At 42.3% G+C, this 15,665-nt stretch overlaps 1 protein-coding gene across 10 annotated transcripts in view; it reads left to right on the top strand.

Moving 5' to 3' along the window:
* Positions 1-15,665, top strand: part of MAP4 (microtubule associated protein 4) — a 116,058-nt gene that overhangs the window by 71,451 nt on the left and 28,942 nt on the right. For 5 of the 10 annotated variants that reach the window (XM_058678690.1, XM_058678691.1, XM_058678693.1 and 2 more), the window contains exons 5-9: positions 2,929-3,042; positions 6,402-6,536; positions 8,161-9,369; positions 10,317-10,436; positions 12,086-15,313. In XM_058678690.1, coding sequence (XP_058534673.1) covers positions 2,929-3,042; positions 6,402-6,536; positions 8,161-9,369; positions 10,317-10,436; positions 12,086-15,313 — 4,806 coding nt within the window. The remainder of the gene's footprint in view (positions 1-2,928; positions 3,043-6,401; positions 6,537-8,160; positions 9,370-10,316; positions 10,437-12,085; positions 15,314-15,665) is intronic. The other 5 variants (XM_058678695.1, XM_058678697.1, XM_058678698.1 and 2 more) reach the window with 1 other exon arrangement.

A 15,665-nucleotide genomic window follows, 5' to 3' on the forward strand; every position in this document is an offset into this window, starting at 1 on the left:
GATCCCAAGGCGTTCAGCCATCCTCAACTGCTTTCCCAGGCCACAGACAGGATACTGAATGGGAAGTAAGGCAACAGGGAATAGAACTGGCGCCTAAATGGGATCATGGCTCTTGCAAAGTGAGGACTTTAGCCATTAGGCTATTGCTCCAGACCCTGAATTCCCATCTTAACAATGTTCTATCTTCTAATATGTGAAAATAAGATATTCTGTTTGCTTATAATTTTCAATACCACTTTGTAGTTTTCAGAATATTAGTTTTATTTTTTATTCTGTGTTGCACTTAATTTCTTTTAGAGACTGTTCTTTACATGTGTATAGAAATATGAGTATTTTTTGTTTATTGATCTTGTTATCTTCAAGCCTTGGTGAATTCATTTATTAGTTTTAGTTATTATTTTTTAGTGATTATTTAGGGTTTTCTTTTGTTATTACAAGTTTATTTAAAATGTGAGCAGATCAGAGATACACTTGGGGAGAGGACCGATGTTGTTTTCTACTGGGTGAAGCACCACTTGCAACGCCAACTTTCCATGTTGTTGTGATTTCAAATCTAACCCAGCTCCCTATAATAGCCTGGGAACAGCAGTGGCACATGGTCCAAGTGCTTGGGCCCCTGCACCCACATCACCTACATGGGAGACCTGGAGGAAACTCCTGGCTTCTGTCTTTGGATCTTCTCATCTTTAGTTGTTGCAGCCATTTAGAGAATATACCAGCAGTTTTAATAACTCTGCCTCTGTCTTCTTTCTGTAATTCTGCCTTTGAAAAGAAATTAATGTCAAACAAATAATCTTTAAAAAAAAAAGAGGAAGAGGAGGATGAGACAAAGAAATGTTCGCTCTTTTTTAAGATTTATTTATTTATTTTGGAAAGGAAGATACACAGAGATGAGGAGAGACAGAGAGGAAGACCTTCCATCCCATGAATCACTCCCCAAGCAGCCACAGTGGCCAGAGCTGCGCTGATCCGAAGCCAGGAGCTTCCTCCATATCTCCCACGCGGGTGCAGGGTCCTAAGACTTTGGGCTGTCCTCAACAGCTTTCCCAGGCTACAGGCAGAGACCTGGATGGGAAATGGGGCTGCTGGGATTCAAACTGGTGCCCATATGGGATCCCAGCGCATGTGAGGCGGGGACTTTAGCTGCTAGGCTATCGCACCGGGCCCAGAAATACTCATTCTCTATTCGTTCTCAAGGAATGAGGTTTCTATGTAGATATCTCAAACAGTTGAAGGTCTGAACTGAAGTGATGCAAGGGAATAGAAATGTGTAAGATATTTGTTGTCAAGGTCCATCAATCATTATTTATAGGAATTTATGGTAATTAAGGTATAAACCAAATTTTAAGATGGCTTCCTTAATTGAAAGGCATAATTCTCAATCAACCTCACTGCTGACTCTCTTTGCCCTTTTTTTTTTTTTTTAAATACTGGGAAACGCCAAATGTGCTTGTTTGGATGCCTTTGTTCATATCAACTCTGAACTTGAGAGACAAAACCTTCATCCAATCATTCATTCCCAAAATACTTCGGAGCCAGGAACTCAATCCAGATCTCCCTCATGGGTATCAGTGATCCAGTTTTGTTTTTTTTTTAAAGATTTATTTATTTTATTACAAAGTCAGATATACAGAGAGGAGGAGAGACAGAGAGGAAGATCTTCCGTCCGATGATTCACTCCCCAAGTGAGCCGCAACGGGCCGGTGCGTGCTGATCTGAAGCCAGGAACCAGGAACCTCTTCCGGGTCTCCCACACGGGTGCAGTGTCCCAATGCATTGGGCCGTCCTCAACTGCTTTCCCAGGCCACAAGCAGGGAGCTGGATGGGAAGTGGAGCTGCTGGGATTAGAACCGGCGCCCATATGGGATCCCGGGGTGTTCAAGGTGAGGACTTTAGCCGCTAGGCCATGCCGCCAGGCCCTTTTTTTTTTTTTTTTTAAAGATTTATTTTATTTTTATTACAAAGTCAGTTATACTGAGAGGAGGAGAGATAGAGAGGAAGTGGAGCTGCCGGGATTAGAACCGGCGGCCATAAGGGATCAAGGCGAGGACCTTAGCCACTAGGCCACGCTGCCGAGCCCCAGTGATCCAGTTTTATGAACCATCACCTACTGCCTCCCAGGTGATCATTAGTGGGAACTTGGAGTTCAAAGTGAAACTGGAACTCAATCCAGGCACTCTGATGTGGAATGTTGGCATCCCTTTATGTGTAGTCTGCTTGTTTTCTTTCTTTCTTTCTTTTTTTTTTTTTTTAAAGATATACTTACTTATTTGAAAGGCAGGATTACAGAGAAATCTTCCTTATGCTGATTGACTCCTGAAATAGCCACAATGACCAGTTTTGGGCCAGGAAGAAGCAAAGAGCCAGGAACCTCATTTGGATCTCGTTTGTGGATGCAAGGGGCCCGTCTTCCACTGCTTCCCCAGGGGCATTAACAGGTAGTTGGATCAGAAGTAGAGCAGGTAGACCTAGACTTGCTACTCATTTGGGATGCCAGTGTTGGAAGTGGAGGCTTAACTTACTGAGCTAAAATAATGGCCCCTCCAGCTGTTACTTAACCACAGTACCATATGCCTACCCCTGGTTGTATTTCTGGAAATTACTTTAAATGAATGTGTGTTTTATAATTTTTACTATGTATTTATTATCTCTATAGAGATGAACATCAGCTGTCCTTTCTGTTGCACATATTTGTTCACTGTCTCCTTTAGATAATGAAATTTTACAGGATAATGGAATTTATATCATATTTAATCATAACAGGTCCATTAATAAACATTGATCCCCTCTGTTGTGCTGTCTCATTAGTTTAACTGAATTATTTACCAATTCTAGCTAGTTGATGTTCATCATAGGATACTAAGAAATGTGAACCTTTCCACTCACATTCATTGGGAATGAATTGTGGATTTCTTTTCGTTACTTCAGATTCCTTTAAGATGCACCATGATGAAGGCCTGCAAGACTTGCTCTTTCTCTCCAGCGGGGCAGCCAGTGCTTCAGCATTTACCGGGCAGAATGATCCCCTCAAAGATAGCTATGGTATGGGCTCTTTAACTGGGTTTGTTCTGTATACAAAGAGACGTAACATTTCCTCTGTGCATCTGTGTTCATTGTCTTCAGAGAGCAATAGGTTCTTTGCAAGAAAAAAGATTAAGGAAAAAGATTTGAACTCATTAGGAAAGGCAACTTGTGGGATCTAAACAGTAGACAAAGCGTGGTCAGTAAAGTGTATGATATGGATTCCTCTGGTGCCATTTCCAGGCTGATGAGGACATAGAGTTATCTGCAGTAATCTGTCTCTCCTTTCTCCTAGCTGGAGAAGTAAAGGGAACACTTTGAATGTATGTTCTTTTTTGGGGCCAATGAGGAGAGAGCAGAGAATTTTTTTGGCATCCTGCTTCTTCTTAATTTCCTTTAAACAATCCTTATGCCAAAGAAACATATTGGTGGGTGATGTATTTTGTTCTCCCAGAATTGTTGAACTGCAGGTGACAGAGTGGCCTTTTCACCTTTTACCCTTGGAGTTAACCAGGTGGCAAAGTGAAATATAGGTGCTCTGGCAAAATTCTCTCTAATCAAAGGGTAGACGTTATGTTTGAGCTCAGAGACTGCTAACTTCCTGATATAAAATCTCAAGTTACATAATTTACATTCTGTGCTCACATTGTGCTAGTTCATAATCTTGAGCATGTTACTCCCCTCATTATATTTGGCTTCTTTCTCTATAACATATCGACCTTAAAAATGTGATAGCTAGTAATTATGTACAACTCATGTGCCATAGTATATTGCACATAGTAAAGATTTAATATATTGTAGTTATGTGTAAGTAATAGTATCTTCCCTGCTGTTTTTATGTAATATGAATGTGTCCAGGACACCTACTGTTGGCAAGTCCCTCTTGCAGTTTTGTATTTGTAAGGGTCCAGATTCATAATCTCTTTGCTCTGTTCTCATCTTTGCCCTGTAGACCTCTCGGGAAGGATGTTAAGAGAAGTTAGTCATTGATATTGATATTGACCATGGTCTCCTAACACTTGGATGCTGGTTTGGAATGGTGGTTTCATTTTTTTTGTTGTTGTTAAAGATTTATTTACTTTTATTGGAAAGGTAGATAGAGAGGAGGAGAGACAGAGAGGAAGATCTTCTGTTTGATGGTTCACTCCCCAAGTGACCGCAATGGCTGGTACTGCACTGCTCCAAAGCCGGGAGCCAGGAGCTCTTCCAGGTCTCCCACAAGGGTGCAGGGTCCCACACTTTGGGCTGTCCTCAACTGCTTTCCCAGGCCACAAGCAGGGAGCTGGATGAGAAGCAGGGTCGCCGGGATTAGAACCGGCTCCCATATGGGATCCTGGCGCGTGCAAGGCGAGGACTTTAACCACTACGCTATCGCGCCGGGCCCAGAATGGTGGTTTCAGCACAGTCATCTGTCTGTGTTGAGTTTTTACATCATTTTTTCTTCATGTACATTCCACTTGCTTTCCCCGTGTACGCCTCCATTATTTTGTATCCTGACCACCTCCCTAGTAATCTAATAAGCATCTGTTCTCATCTGTTTTGGCTGTACCTATTGATCATCCTGAATCTCTGTTCTCTGTTTATCTAATTTTCATGATTAAGATCTTAACTGACCCCCCTGCTCACTTTTTATTTCAGAATTTCCCTGCCTTAATTGCCAAGATCCATTTTTGTCAAAATTTCTAATCCTGTATTTATTTATTTATTTATTTATTTATTTATTTATTTATTTATTTATTTAAATTGGAAAGGCAGATTTCAGAAGAGGAAAGACAGAGAGGAATTTCTTCTGTCTGATGGTTTATTCCCCAAGTGGCTACAATGGCCATAGCTGATCCAAACCGAAGCCAGGAGCTCTTCCAGGTCTCCCACGCTGGTGCAGGGTTCCAAAGCTTTGGGCCGTCCTTGACTGCTTTCCCAGGTCACAAGCAGGGAGGTAGTAGGGAAGTAGGTCTGCCGGGATTAGAACTGACACCCATATAGGATCCTGGTGAGGACTTTAACTGCTACACTAAGGCGCCAGGCCCAATCCTATTTTCATTTTTTTTAAATTTTACTTTTGATGATGCTTATATTGTTAATTAGGGTGGGAAGAATCCAGTATTAAATGAATGTGGTTGAGACCTTTGTAGATCCAAATTTTCTTTTTCTTCTCTGTATCTGGTGGAAGGGGCAGAGAAGGGGAGAAGTCACACCCAACCTCCCAACGCCTGAATACCCGGGGATGTGGAACAGCCATCCAATGTCATCTCAGGGTCCCTCATGTGGAGCAAGTTTGAGGGTTCTGTGCAAGTGATTTCCATAGTTCTGAAATGCTGTCAGTGTTGCTGATCCAAAGATGAGGAAATCCCTCCAAGATCCATTGGCTGACTTAGTCCACCTTAGCGTTTCCATTTGCCCAGATATTTGCTGTCATCACCAGGCAGGGTTAGTTGTCCAATTGTTCTGCCCTCTATCCTCTGCTATGGTTACCAGATGTACTCTGCAGGCTCTAAATGAAGCACCATATCCTCCGTGTGCATCTGGGTATGCTGTCCACTGTTATAAGCCACTGAGGATGCCCACATTGATGCGAGACCTAAGGACTTCAGCCATCCTCTACAGGCTTACCAGCCCATAAGCAGTGAGCTGAATTAGAAGTTGAACAGCCAAGTTACAAACTGTTTTCTGTATTGGATGGTTGTGTCACAGGCTTAATATACTATGCCATGGAGCCAGCCCTAAAATAAACATATCTTTTACTTGAATTTTTATGAAATTTCTGAAGTTTTAATCAAATTGATCTCATTGTCCCAGAAACATTATTGTTCTATTCGTGTCTTTATGCAGTGTTCAAAATGTTTTTCCTTGAAATTGAATACCCCTTCCTATATTTCTGTTCTTCTCTTTGTTCTGAACCCTTTTATATTTTTCTGGTCCTTGTGGTTCTTTTTGAACTCTATAGTACTTAAGTCCATGCTACACACATTTATTATTTGATATATGTTAGAATTTCTCTAATCCTTAAAAACTTATATTTTCATATAGTTTTGTTTTAATGTTGGCAAGATATTATTGTCATTGATGAACAGATTACGGCTCACAGTACCTTACTATGCACTGTATTACATTGGTTGTGGTATTCGAGGTAGAGCTCAACAGGTTGTGTTTGAATCTTTATAATATGCTATAAAAGGTAGTCTAACAATGCTTAATGGCACTAGAAGAGAATGAGAAGAGAATGGTGATAATATACTACCAATTAGTAATTAACCAAAACCACAAAAATGACAGTAATGTTTCCTTTGAAGCTTTAATGCCTTGTTTTTATTGGTCCTTTGATTTAAATATTTTGTCAATGATGGCTAAGTTTAAAAAACGTGCTTATGTTTCAATATCAGGTCTGTCTCCCTGTGATGTCTTGGCTGCTGAAGCCGTTGTGCCTCAAGGGTGGTCTGTAGAGGCCGCCAGCTCTCCACACTCAGCACCATTTGTTTCCTCAGAAGCCACTACACAACCACAGCAGCCAACAACAGGTAAATTGATAGAAACCCACTTTATCACTTAAAGGTTGCAATAGCAATAACCAGTGTAAATTATGAAATATATTTTTAGCAGCTTGCAACAGATAAAAAGTTCGGAACTATCAGTGCGTTTATGTCAGTGATACTATAGTGTGAGGAATTAAATCATGATTGAAATATAACATTGAGGTTAATGGGCAAAGAATATTCCTTTAGTGCAGTCTTCATTCTGGTTCATTTGATAAGATAGTCATCTGCAGATTGGTGTGATGACCCCACTGGCTAATCCTGCACTTGCAAACCCTGACATCCCATAAGGGCACTGGTTCGAGTTCTGGCTGCTCCACTTGCCATGCTGCTCACTACATATAGCCTGGGAAAACAGTTGAGAACAGGCCAAAGTCTTGGCAGCCTGCACTCACACAGGAGACATGGAAGAAGCTCCTGGCTTCGGATCAACTCAGCTTGGCTGTTGCAGAAGTTTGAACACTAAACTAGCGAATGGAGAATCTTTTTCTGTGTCTTCTCTCTGTAAATCTGCCTTTCCAATAAAAATAAATCTTTTTTTAAAAAAAGTTCTAATTTAATGGGAGTTGACCTAAGCAAAAGCAAAAACAGTAGCAGTCCATGAATCAAGCGTTCCTTCAGCAAGAGCAGAGCCAGAGAAATCCAGCCAATAGCATGATCAGATAGTTCTCATAGTTACAGGTAATCACATGTGAAGCATTCTTTACTTGGGCTGTTGAGCACGTACACAGTTGAAAGTGGTGGCCTCTTAACAAATCAATTTAACATTGTATTTTAATTTCCTAAGGGTTGGAGCTGTCAGAGTAAGGAGAGTATTTTTTTTTTTTAGAATAAATATGTATGGGCAGTAAATTAGAACTCCCAGAGTGGGAGAAAAGAAAAAATACATATTTATTTATTTACTTGAAAGGGAAAGACAGAAGGAAAGGATTTTCCATCCTATTGTTCATTCCCAAGACAGCTGCAACGGCTGGAGCTGGACTGGTCTGAAGCTAGGAACCAAGAAGAAGAGCCATCTTCCATTGCTTTCCCAGACACATTAGCAAGGAGCTGGGAAGATAAGTGATGCCCATATAGATGCTGGCACTGCAGTTGGCTGCTTTACCTGTTATATTGCATCACTGTCCCCTGGGCAGAATATCTTAACTTGACAAATTTTTAGTTTATGTTTAGGCTTTTTTTTTTTAAGATTTATTTACTTTTATCGCAAAGTCACATATACAGAGAGGAGGAGAGAGACAGAGAGGAAGATCTTCCATCTGATGATTCACTCCCCAAGCAACTGCAACAGCCAGAGCTGAGCCGACAGGAGCAAGGAGCCTCTTCCGGGTCTCCCACCTGGGTGTAGGTTCTCAAGGCTTTGGGCTGTCCTCAACTGCTTTCCCAGGCCCCACACAGGGGATTGGAAGTGGAGCCGTTCGGACACAAACCAGCGCCCATATGGGGTCCTGGTGTGTGCAAAGCAAGGACTTTGGGCACTAAGCTATCACACCGGGCCCTATGTTTAGGCTCTTGTCACAAAAGCTAAATACTCCCCCTAAGAAAATATTAAATGCAAAGTTGTGAGTAGACAATAATGAGTCCTAAATTTCCAACTTACCTTCTTTAGAGCTGGCTGAGCGGATACATGTAATATCAGCAGAGGAATCATCGGACATAGCGATAGGACCGAAGACTACTGACAAGGCACCAGTCACAGAAACAGAAATGGCATTGATGAAAGATATGGAACCACCCACACAACCGGAAATGGACTTGGCTGAGCACATGACACCAACCACGGAATCACAGAAGACACTGGCTGAAGATATAGAATCACCCACCAAATTTGAAGTACTGGCCAAAGACATGGCACCAACCATAGAATCAGAAATAGCATTGGCTAAAGATACGAAACTGCTTGCTAAATCGGATATGGCACCATCCAAGGACTTGACACTGGCCGCAGAATTGGAAATGTCATTGGATGAAGATATAGAACCACCTGTCCAATCGGAAGTAACACTGGCACAACCATCCAGTGAGTCTGATATGGTCTTCTCCAAGGACACGGTACTCCCTGTAGAAACAGAGGTGACTTCTGATAAAGACATTGTGTTAACCAATGAAACAGTGCTTACCCCGGCCAAGGATGTGACATTGTTCAAGGAAACACAGAGGGTACCATCCGTAAAAATGGACTTGACCCCAGCTGAGGGCATGACTCCACTCAAAGAAAGAGAGCTACTCCCAGAAATAGAAGTGGCAGTGGATAAAGAAATGGTATCATCTCCAGAAATACCCCCAACTAAGGAAATCACGCTGTCTGGGGACATGACACCACCCCCAGAAACCCAGGTGTTCTTGATGAAAGATGCAGAGCTTCCTCTGGAAAAAGAAGTAGCCTCAGTCAAGGACATTACTCCAACCCCTGAAGAAACAAAAGCGGTCACAGGCAAGGATGTGACTGTTCCTCCAGAAACAGAAATGACCCAAGTCACCAGTCTGAGTCCATCCCTGGGGAAAGAGGAAACCCCAATCAAAGAAGTGCCTCCGACTCCGGAAGCAGAGGTGGCCATGGCAAAAGGCCTTCCTTTAACCCCAGAAGCAGTAGTGCTGGCTAAGGATGTGTCTCTTTCCTCTGGACCAGAAGTGACTCTGTCCAACAGTGTGACTCCAACCAGGAATGTTGCAGTGCTCTCAGAAATAGAGGTGGCACCAGTTCCCGTTGAAGATGTGGAAATCACAAAGATGGGGGAAGGAATGAGTGAGGATTCCCCAATAAAATCTCTCCTGGATGTGGAACCATCAGCTGCACCTCCTTCCACGACATCATCAGGTAAGGATTCTGCTTATTCCCAATGTTTCTGTCACACTGCTACTTCTCCCGATAACTAAGAGACAGACACCATGCCAGGTGAAAGTGAAGACGTCACTCTGTTGAGACTCTTTGTTCTGCTACTCTAGTAGTCAACTCTTCCAGCCTCCCAAACTTTATCCATCCTTATTCCCTGCTTATGTTCCTGTTCTTTCAGATAATTGAAGCAATAAAATGGGCAACCACTGCCTTCTATTACCTCATCTGCCCAAGTACTTGTGTCTGTCTCCACACACTGCCTTTGCCCCTGGTTTAATAACTGCTCTTTCTTAGAGCCCATCTTTTTTTTTTCTTACTCAAGTATGTCATCCTGGTTCTCTGCTTTTTTTGCCTCATCAACTTAATCTTTGCATTGGGTCACTCACTACAAACATTTGTTATATTCCTCATTAAAAAAATTTTTTTCCCAACTCTACTTTCCTGCCGACACCTTCCAAATGTTACTTTTCTACTTCTCTGTTGCATACTATAGGTGAATTTATCCAGAGCTACTCCTGTCTCTAGTTTCTGACAAATGGAAAAAATAGCTGAAGTAGTGCTTCTCTGAAACTTATGATTTTTTTTTTTTAAGATTTTATTATTATTGGAAAGCCGGATATACAGAGAGGAGGAGAGACAGAGAGGAAGATCTTCCATCCGATGTTTCACTCCCCAAGTGAGCCGCAACCAGCCGGTACGCGCCAATCCGATTCCGGGACCAGGAACCTCCTCCGGGTCTCCTACGCGGGTGCAGGGTCCCAAAGCTTTGGGCCGTCCTCAACTGCTTTCCCAGGCAGGGAGCTGGATGGGAAGTGGAGCTGCCGGGATTAGAACCAGTGCCCATATGGGACCCCGGGGCTTTCAATGCGAGGACTTTAGCCTTAGGCCACGCCGCCGGGCCCAAAACTTATGATTTTTATTACCTTTAGAACCAGTCACCGCTGAGGGCCAAAAGTGCAGCTTGCCAACAGATGGGGACTCTGTGGAGAAATTGGAGCAAAAGAAACCATTCAGCAGTCAATCCCCTGAACTTTCTCTGGAGACCTCAGGTAAGTTGGGATCAGTAAATTTTGAAATCAGTTTTCTTTCTTTGAAGGATTTCATCTTGTTTCACCAGAAAATCGGTGTACTACATGTTTTTAGATGATAGCAGTTCAGGATGCCTAAATTCTGATCCAGTCCACCTGTGTATTATTCTTTCTTATGAGGTCTTAGGCCTGTTAACTGGCCATATCTTGGCTTATTTAGCTCCAGGATGACTACTTTGGCCAAATATTCTCTGAATTCTTGCTCATTAGGGTGTTCAAAGCTCCACAATATCTGTGGTGCCTGGGGGTTTGTTAGAAATGCAATCTTTGGCTCCCACTGCATCTTTTTTAACAAAATCACTAGATAATTTAAACTTTGATGAACTGTTCTATAATTTGCAACTAGGAATTTTGATCATTCAGTGAACTTTCTGATCAGATGCTTTTTAATAGTAAATGAGAAATATATGCATTTTCTTATCAATTTGACTTTCTGTTTACTTTTCCGGACAATTGGAATATGAATGCCTTTTCATATGCTTCTTGTATAAAAAATACACCCTGCTAAGATATACTTGTAGCTGCTGTATCCTGCTTCTTATGACTGAGTTGGAAAGAGAAGTTCGTAAGCATAAGTTCTTAAACTCAAAATTTACCTAATTGTATAAAGTAGGGTAAAAAATGACACCCAAATAACCGCTGATTGCCAAAATCAATACCTGGGATGCTATCGACTAGGAGTTTTTTTGGAAAAAAAAAAAACAAGCAATGATTTATCTGAGATATTTAGAAAGATTGGGATTTAGATACATGGGATGAGACAGAATCAATACAGTAAGTTTCGTGTGAATATTGTAATATTCTTTGAAACCAGGTCATTGGTTCGGACTTGACAGAAACCCTTACAGACTGGTTGTTTGGTGAGACAATTCCAGGAGTCTTGGATTTACATCATGCTGACTTGAGGGCAGACACTTGGACTAGATCATTTCTTGGAACTTTCCAGTGATGCTCATTTGCTGAAATTCATTAATTTACTTAACATTATGTAGATTTCTCTTTTGGAAAGTACATTTTGAAATAGAACATTGAAATCTTAACACATTTGTATATTTTAAAGTAGGATGTTCTGGAATGATGAAATTTTTTTCTCTGGCTAAAATACTTTCTCATGTTCTTTCTTTCCTTCTTTTTAAGAATCATATCTTTAACCTTCTGGTGTGTTTCCCAAATCGATCTGGTTAGGATAACTAGATGCCTGATTAAGTCAGATAGATATTTAATCAACCAATAAATGTCACCAAAAAGAGACAAGCATGAGAGGCTTATCATATTGTTGCAAAACTGGAGCTTACTTACGTATTAATAATTACAAATACAAGATTTGTAGTCAGTAAAAGCTTATTGTATATGTTAGAATGTTTGAAATATTTTATAACAATGTGTGAGAAAAAATTTTTACCAAAAATGATGGTCTTTGCTAAAGATTTACTATAACCCCAGTTCAAGATGAAAAACATTTTAGAAAAACCTGCTCTTTAATATAAACTAGTATATATATTGGTAGCAACAGACTCATTAAGTGAGTAGCTAAATGGACTCTTTTTTAATAAAAGAAACACAACAAGGAGTTTGTTGTTTGGAATTTTAGCCAACTTCATGTATTGCAGGTACCCCTCCCACACAAGCCAAACAAGTTTGCAGACCCAGTGGCCGCAGGTGCATCCGGCCCAAGCCTGCCAAGCTCCTGCAAGAGCTACCAGCAGGTTCCCATCCCTGGAAGACTCTTGATTCTAGGCCGGGCCCCTTCCCTGTGTCTGAGTTGGGTTGGGTCTCCAGCTCATCTTCCAGTGGTGAGCCTGGGAACCAAAGGAGAAGTGTTCATGGTGACATCTTTGAATCCCAGAGGGATCCTGGCAGGGAGGCCTGGGATATTGAAAACACTGCAGTGATGGTAAAGAAGAAGAAGAAGAAACCAAAGCAGAAGAGATATGGTCAGCCCCGGACTGGGGGGGCTTGGGATGATGACGGTCCTGATGACCCTCAGGGTCATTGCATTGCAGCCGACCCACGAGAAGCTGCTGTTCTCCCCTGCCAGTCTGTCACACTGGGCCCAAGGATAGCTGACCCCAGAACAATCAAACTGGCACCTGAGGACTCTGTTTCTGAGAGTCTCCATGTGCCATCATGTCCCTCAGAAGAACCTCTTAAAACTTCAGTCACTTCTCTGCCGAAGTTTGGGCTGGAGCATAAGGACAGAGATGACAAGTCTGTGCCACAAAGCCAAGATGCTAGATTGCTGCCGGCGCCCTACCTGAAGGCTTCTGTGGCTCAAAGCCCTCCCCATCTAAAGGGATCCCCGACAGAAGTTTCTGCTCCCAATAGAGAGACTCTTGTAGAGGCCAGATCCAAAGAAGGTGGCTCTCCTATCTCGAACCAAAAAAATATTGCGGAAGTTTCAAAATCCCCAACAGCAAAAGAACTACCTGATTGGATGCCCACTCTGACAGCAAGTAATCGATTAGAAAGTAATGTTAAGGAGGGGAATGATGACAGTAAAATGACTACCCTACAGAATTTCAGACAAAAAGAAACAGAGGAAATTAAAGGACAAAAACAGAAAGCATTTCCCAAGCAAATAGAAGAGATCAGCATCTTTGCACCTGAGAAGCTGCAGAAACAGGTGTTAGTTGAGGGCCCTGGGCTAGGTAATGAACTGTTTAAGACATTTGTAGGTGATGGAAAAAGCAGGAAAGGCAGGATTGGTTCAGGAAAGGTGAAACCAAATTCCAGCAAGATAAAAGAGAAACCTGACCGGCCACTGTTTCTGGACAGCCAGAAGGATGGAAAGACTGCCATGGTGCCAAATGATCCAGGTCCTGCAACTCAGAAAGGGACCCCTGGGAGTCCAAGTGAGGCCCAGATCCCAGACCCTTTAAAATCAACAGAGTGCAGATTAGATCTTACTGAAACAGTGGCTATGAGGGAATCTAAGGAGACCACTGACCCTAGAGGGGCAGACACATTGAAGGCATTGACTTCTTTGGATTATGGGTCTAGCGTGACTCTGGATTCTTGTGTTAGGACAAAAGAAGCAGCGCTAGTCGAAGATAAGGGTGTCAGTAACCAGAGCAAAAAAGAAGAGTGTCCTTGCATGGAACATGACACATTGACCTGCATTTCTGAAAAGCCTAAGAAGAGAGGCCGTGAAGGCAAAACCAAAAAATTTAAAAATAATTATTCAATACAGCTAGCTAAAATGGAGAGCAAGGAAGAAATCCTCAACCCACCTTTGGTGGAGAAAAATAGAGGAGATACCACTGATGGCATTCCTCATAAAAATAAGGACTTAGACCCCATTTCCCCAAAAATGCGTGATGCTTTGTTCTCACATGCACCAGTGGTTGACAGCATCGATAGAAATGTTGAAGTTGGTTCTGTTGAGCTTAGCATTCTTGAGGGAGACAAAGTAAAAACAGTTAAGAATTCTGCTGTTACAGAACCAGCTGCCAAGAAGACAAATGTCAGCTGCCCAGAGCAAATACAAGGGGCAAAATTTATTCCTTTAGCACTGTCTGAGGAGAGCAAGACAGACACAACCAAGGAACATACTGCAGTGGTGGATAAACCAAGTAAAAGGAGCAGTGATGGAAAAAGTAAAAAGGTTAAAAGTGGTTTTCCCCAGAAGCATATTCTCGAGAGTAAGATAGATACAACAAAAATACTTGTTCCCATGGAAACCACAGGGGACCACAGAGTTGAAGGAATGGGCTATGTAGATGAAAATAGAAATATTACATTTACCTGTCCTAAGACAGCAGTAGGGGTAGTGAATCAGTCAGTTCCTCTAGGGACTGTGGAATCAGCAGCCTGTGAAAAACTGCCCGTCCCTACTGCTCAGGCTGTAAGGGAAGGTAGCTCACACCCAGATACCTTGGCAAAGCAAGAGAAAGCCCCAGACGAGAGTTCCAAATTGTTAGTAGTCAGTGGATGCAACAATGATGGATTCCCAGATCCAGAAAAGCCCACACCTGTCTCTGCAGTTTTCCCCTCGGCAAGTGCAGAAGGAATTGCCCTGACTTTTTCTGCAGTTGTGGAAACAGGTTACAGTTGTGGAGACCACTGTTTTAAGAATAAAGGTGAGCTTGCTGGCCCCATCAAAAATGAAGCGGGGATAGGTGAAGGGCATGTGGGAGGGGAATCTGAGTCAGTGCACAGTGTGGCATCTCAGCATTTAGTGGACAAAGTCACAGAGCAAGCCAAGGGACACCTTATTCCTGAAGTGCTCAGAGAAGACCAGAGCCTGCCGGGAACGGCCAGAGTCCCAGAGGCACATCCCGCCAGGGACAGTTGCTCCACATTTCCAGGAAACAGTAAGACCGAAGCAGATCCCACTGCAGTTCAAAAACCTGAGTTAATGGGAAATAAGGGACAAAAGCTCAGTTTTTGTGAGGACCAAAATGCTGAGCATAGAAATTGTAAGGACCCAGCTAGTTTGAATAAGGAAGTGGATGTTATTCTTCCACCTTCCAAAAATGAAAGGGACAAATTGAAAGAAAGCACAGAATTGGAGCTTGTTTCCTTGCCAACCTCAGACTTACCATCAGATACTTTCTCTGGTGAAGTTGAAGCTCCACCAGAAGTGGTAGAAACATTAGGAATGACTGTTTCCAAGGATCCTCAATGCTCAGAACTCAAGGATAAGAGTGTGGAATCACCTCAGGACATGACTGCAAAAGTTGAACCAAAGACACTGAGTGAAAAGAAGAAGGAAGGTAAAAGAGAGACAGAACCCATGAAAGGTTATATGAGACCTACCAAGTCCCGAGGACTTACTCCACCTTTGCCAAAATCTACAATTCAGGAACAAGAGAAGTCCAAGCAACGGAAGTCCAGTGGTATGAACCTGCCATGGTGGAATGTGTGTGCTTACTGTGGCTTTTCAGTCAGCATTGAAATGGTGGAGTTTGTGCCTTGGTTGCATCCAGACAATAATCCCTTTTGATTGCTGATGTGTTGGCATGATATCCTAATGACTACTGCTTACATGTTTCTGTGGCCAAGGCATGCCTCGTGTCTAGCTCAAAAAGGCAGGTAATTTGGTTGCATGCCGAGAGTTTTAGGGAAATTGAATTTTAAGCAATGAATTTTTAGCAGACAAGGAAAGCTTACAACCACATTTTCATGAGTGTTTGGTAAAAGGACTCATAGGAGGAAAGACAATATTCCATCTCTTGCTTTGTACGTGAG

This window comes from Ochotona princeps, chromosome 21 (genome assembly GCF_030435755.1).
Source record: "Ochotona princeps isolate mOchPri1 chromosome 21, mOchPri1.hap1, whole genome shotgun sequence".
Taxonomy (NCBI): domain Eukaryota; kingdom Metazoa; phylum Chordata; class Mammalia; order Lagomorpha; family Ochotonidae; genus Ochotona; species Ochotona princeps.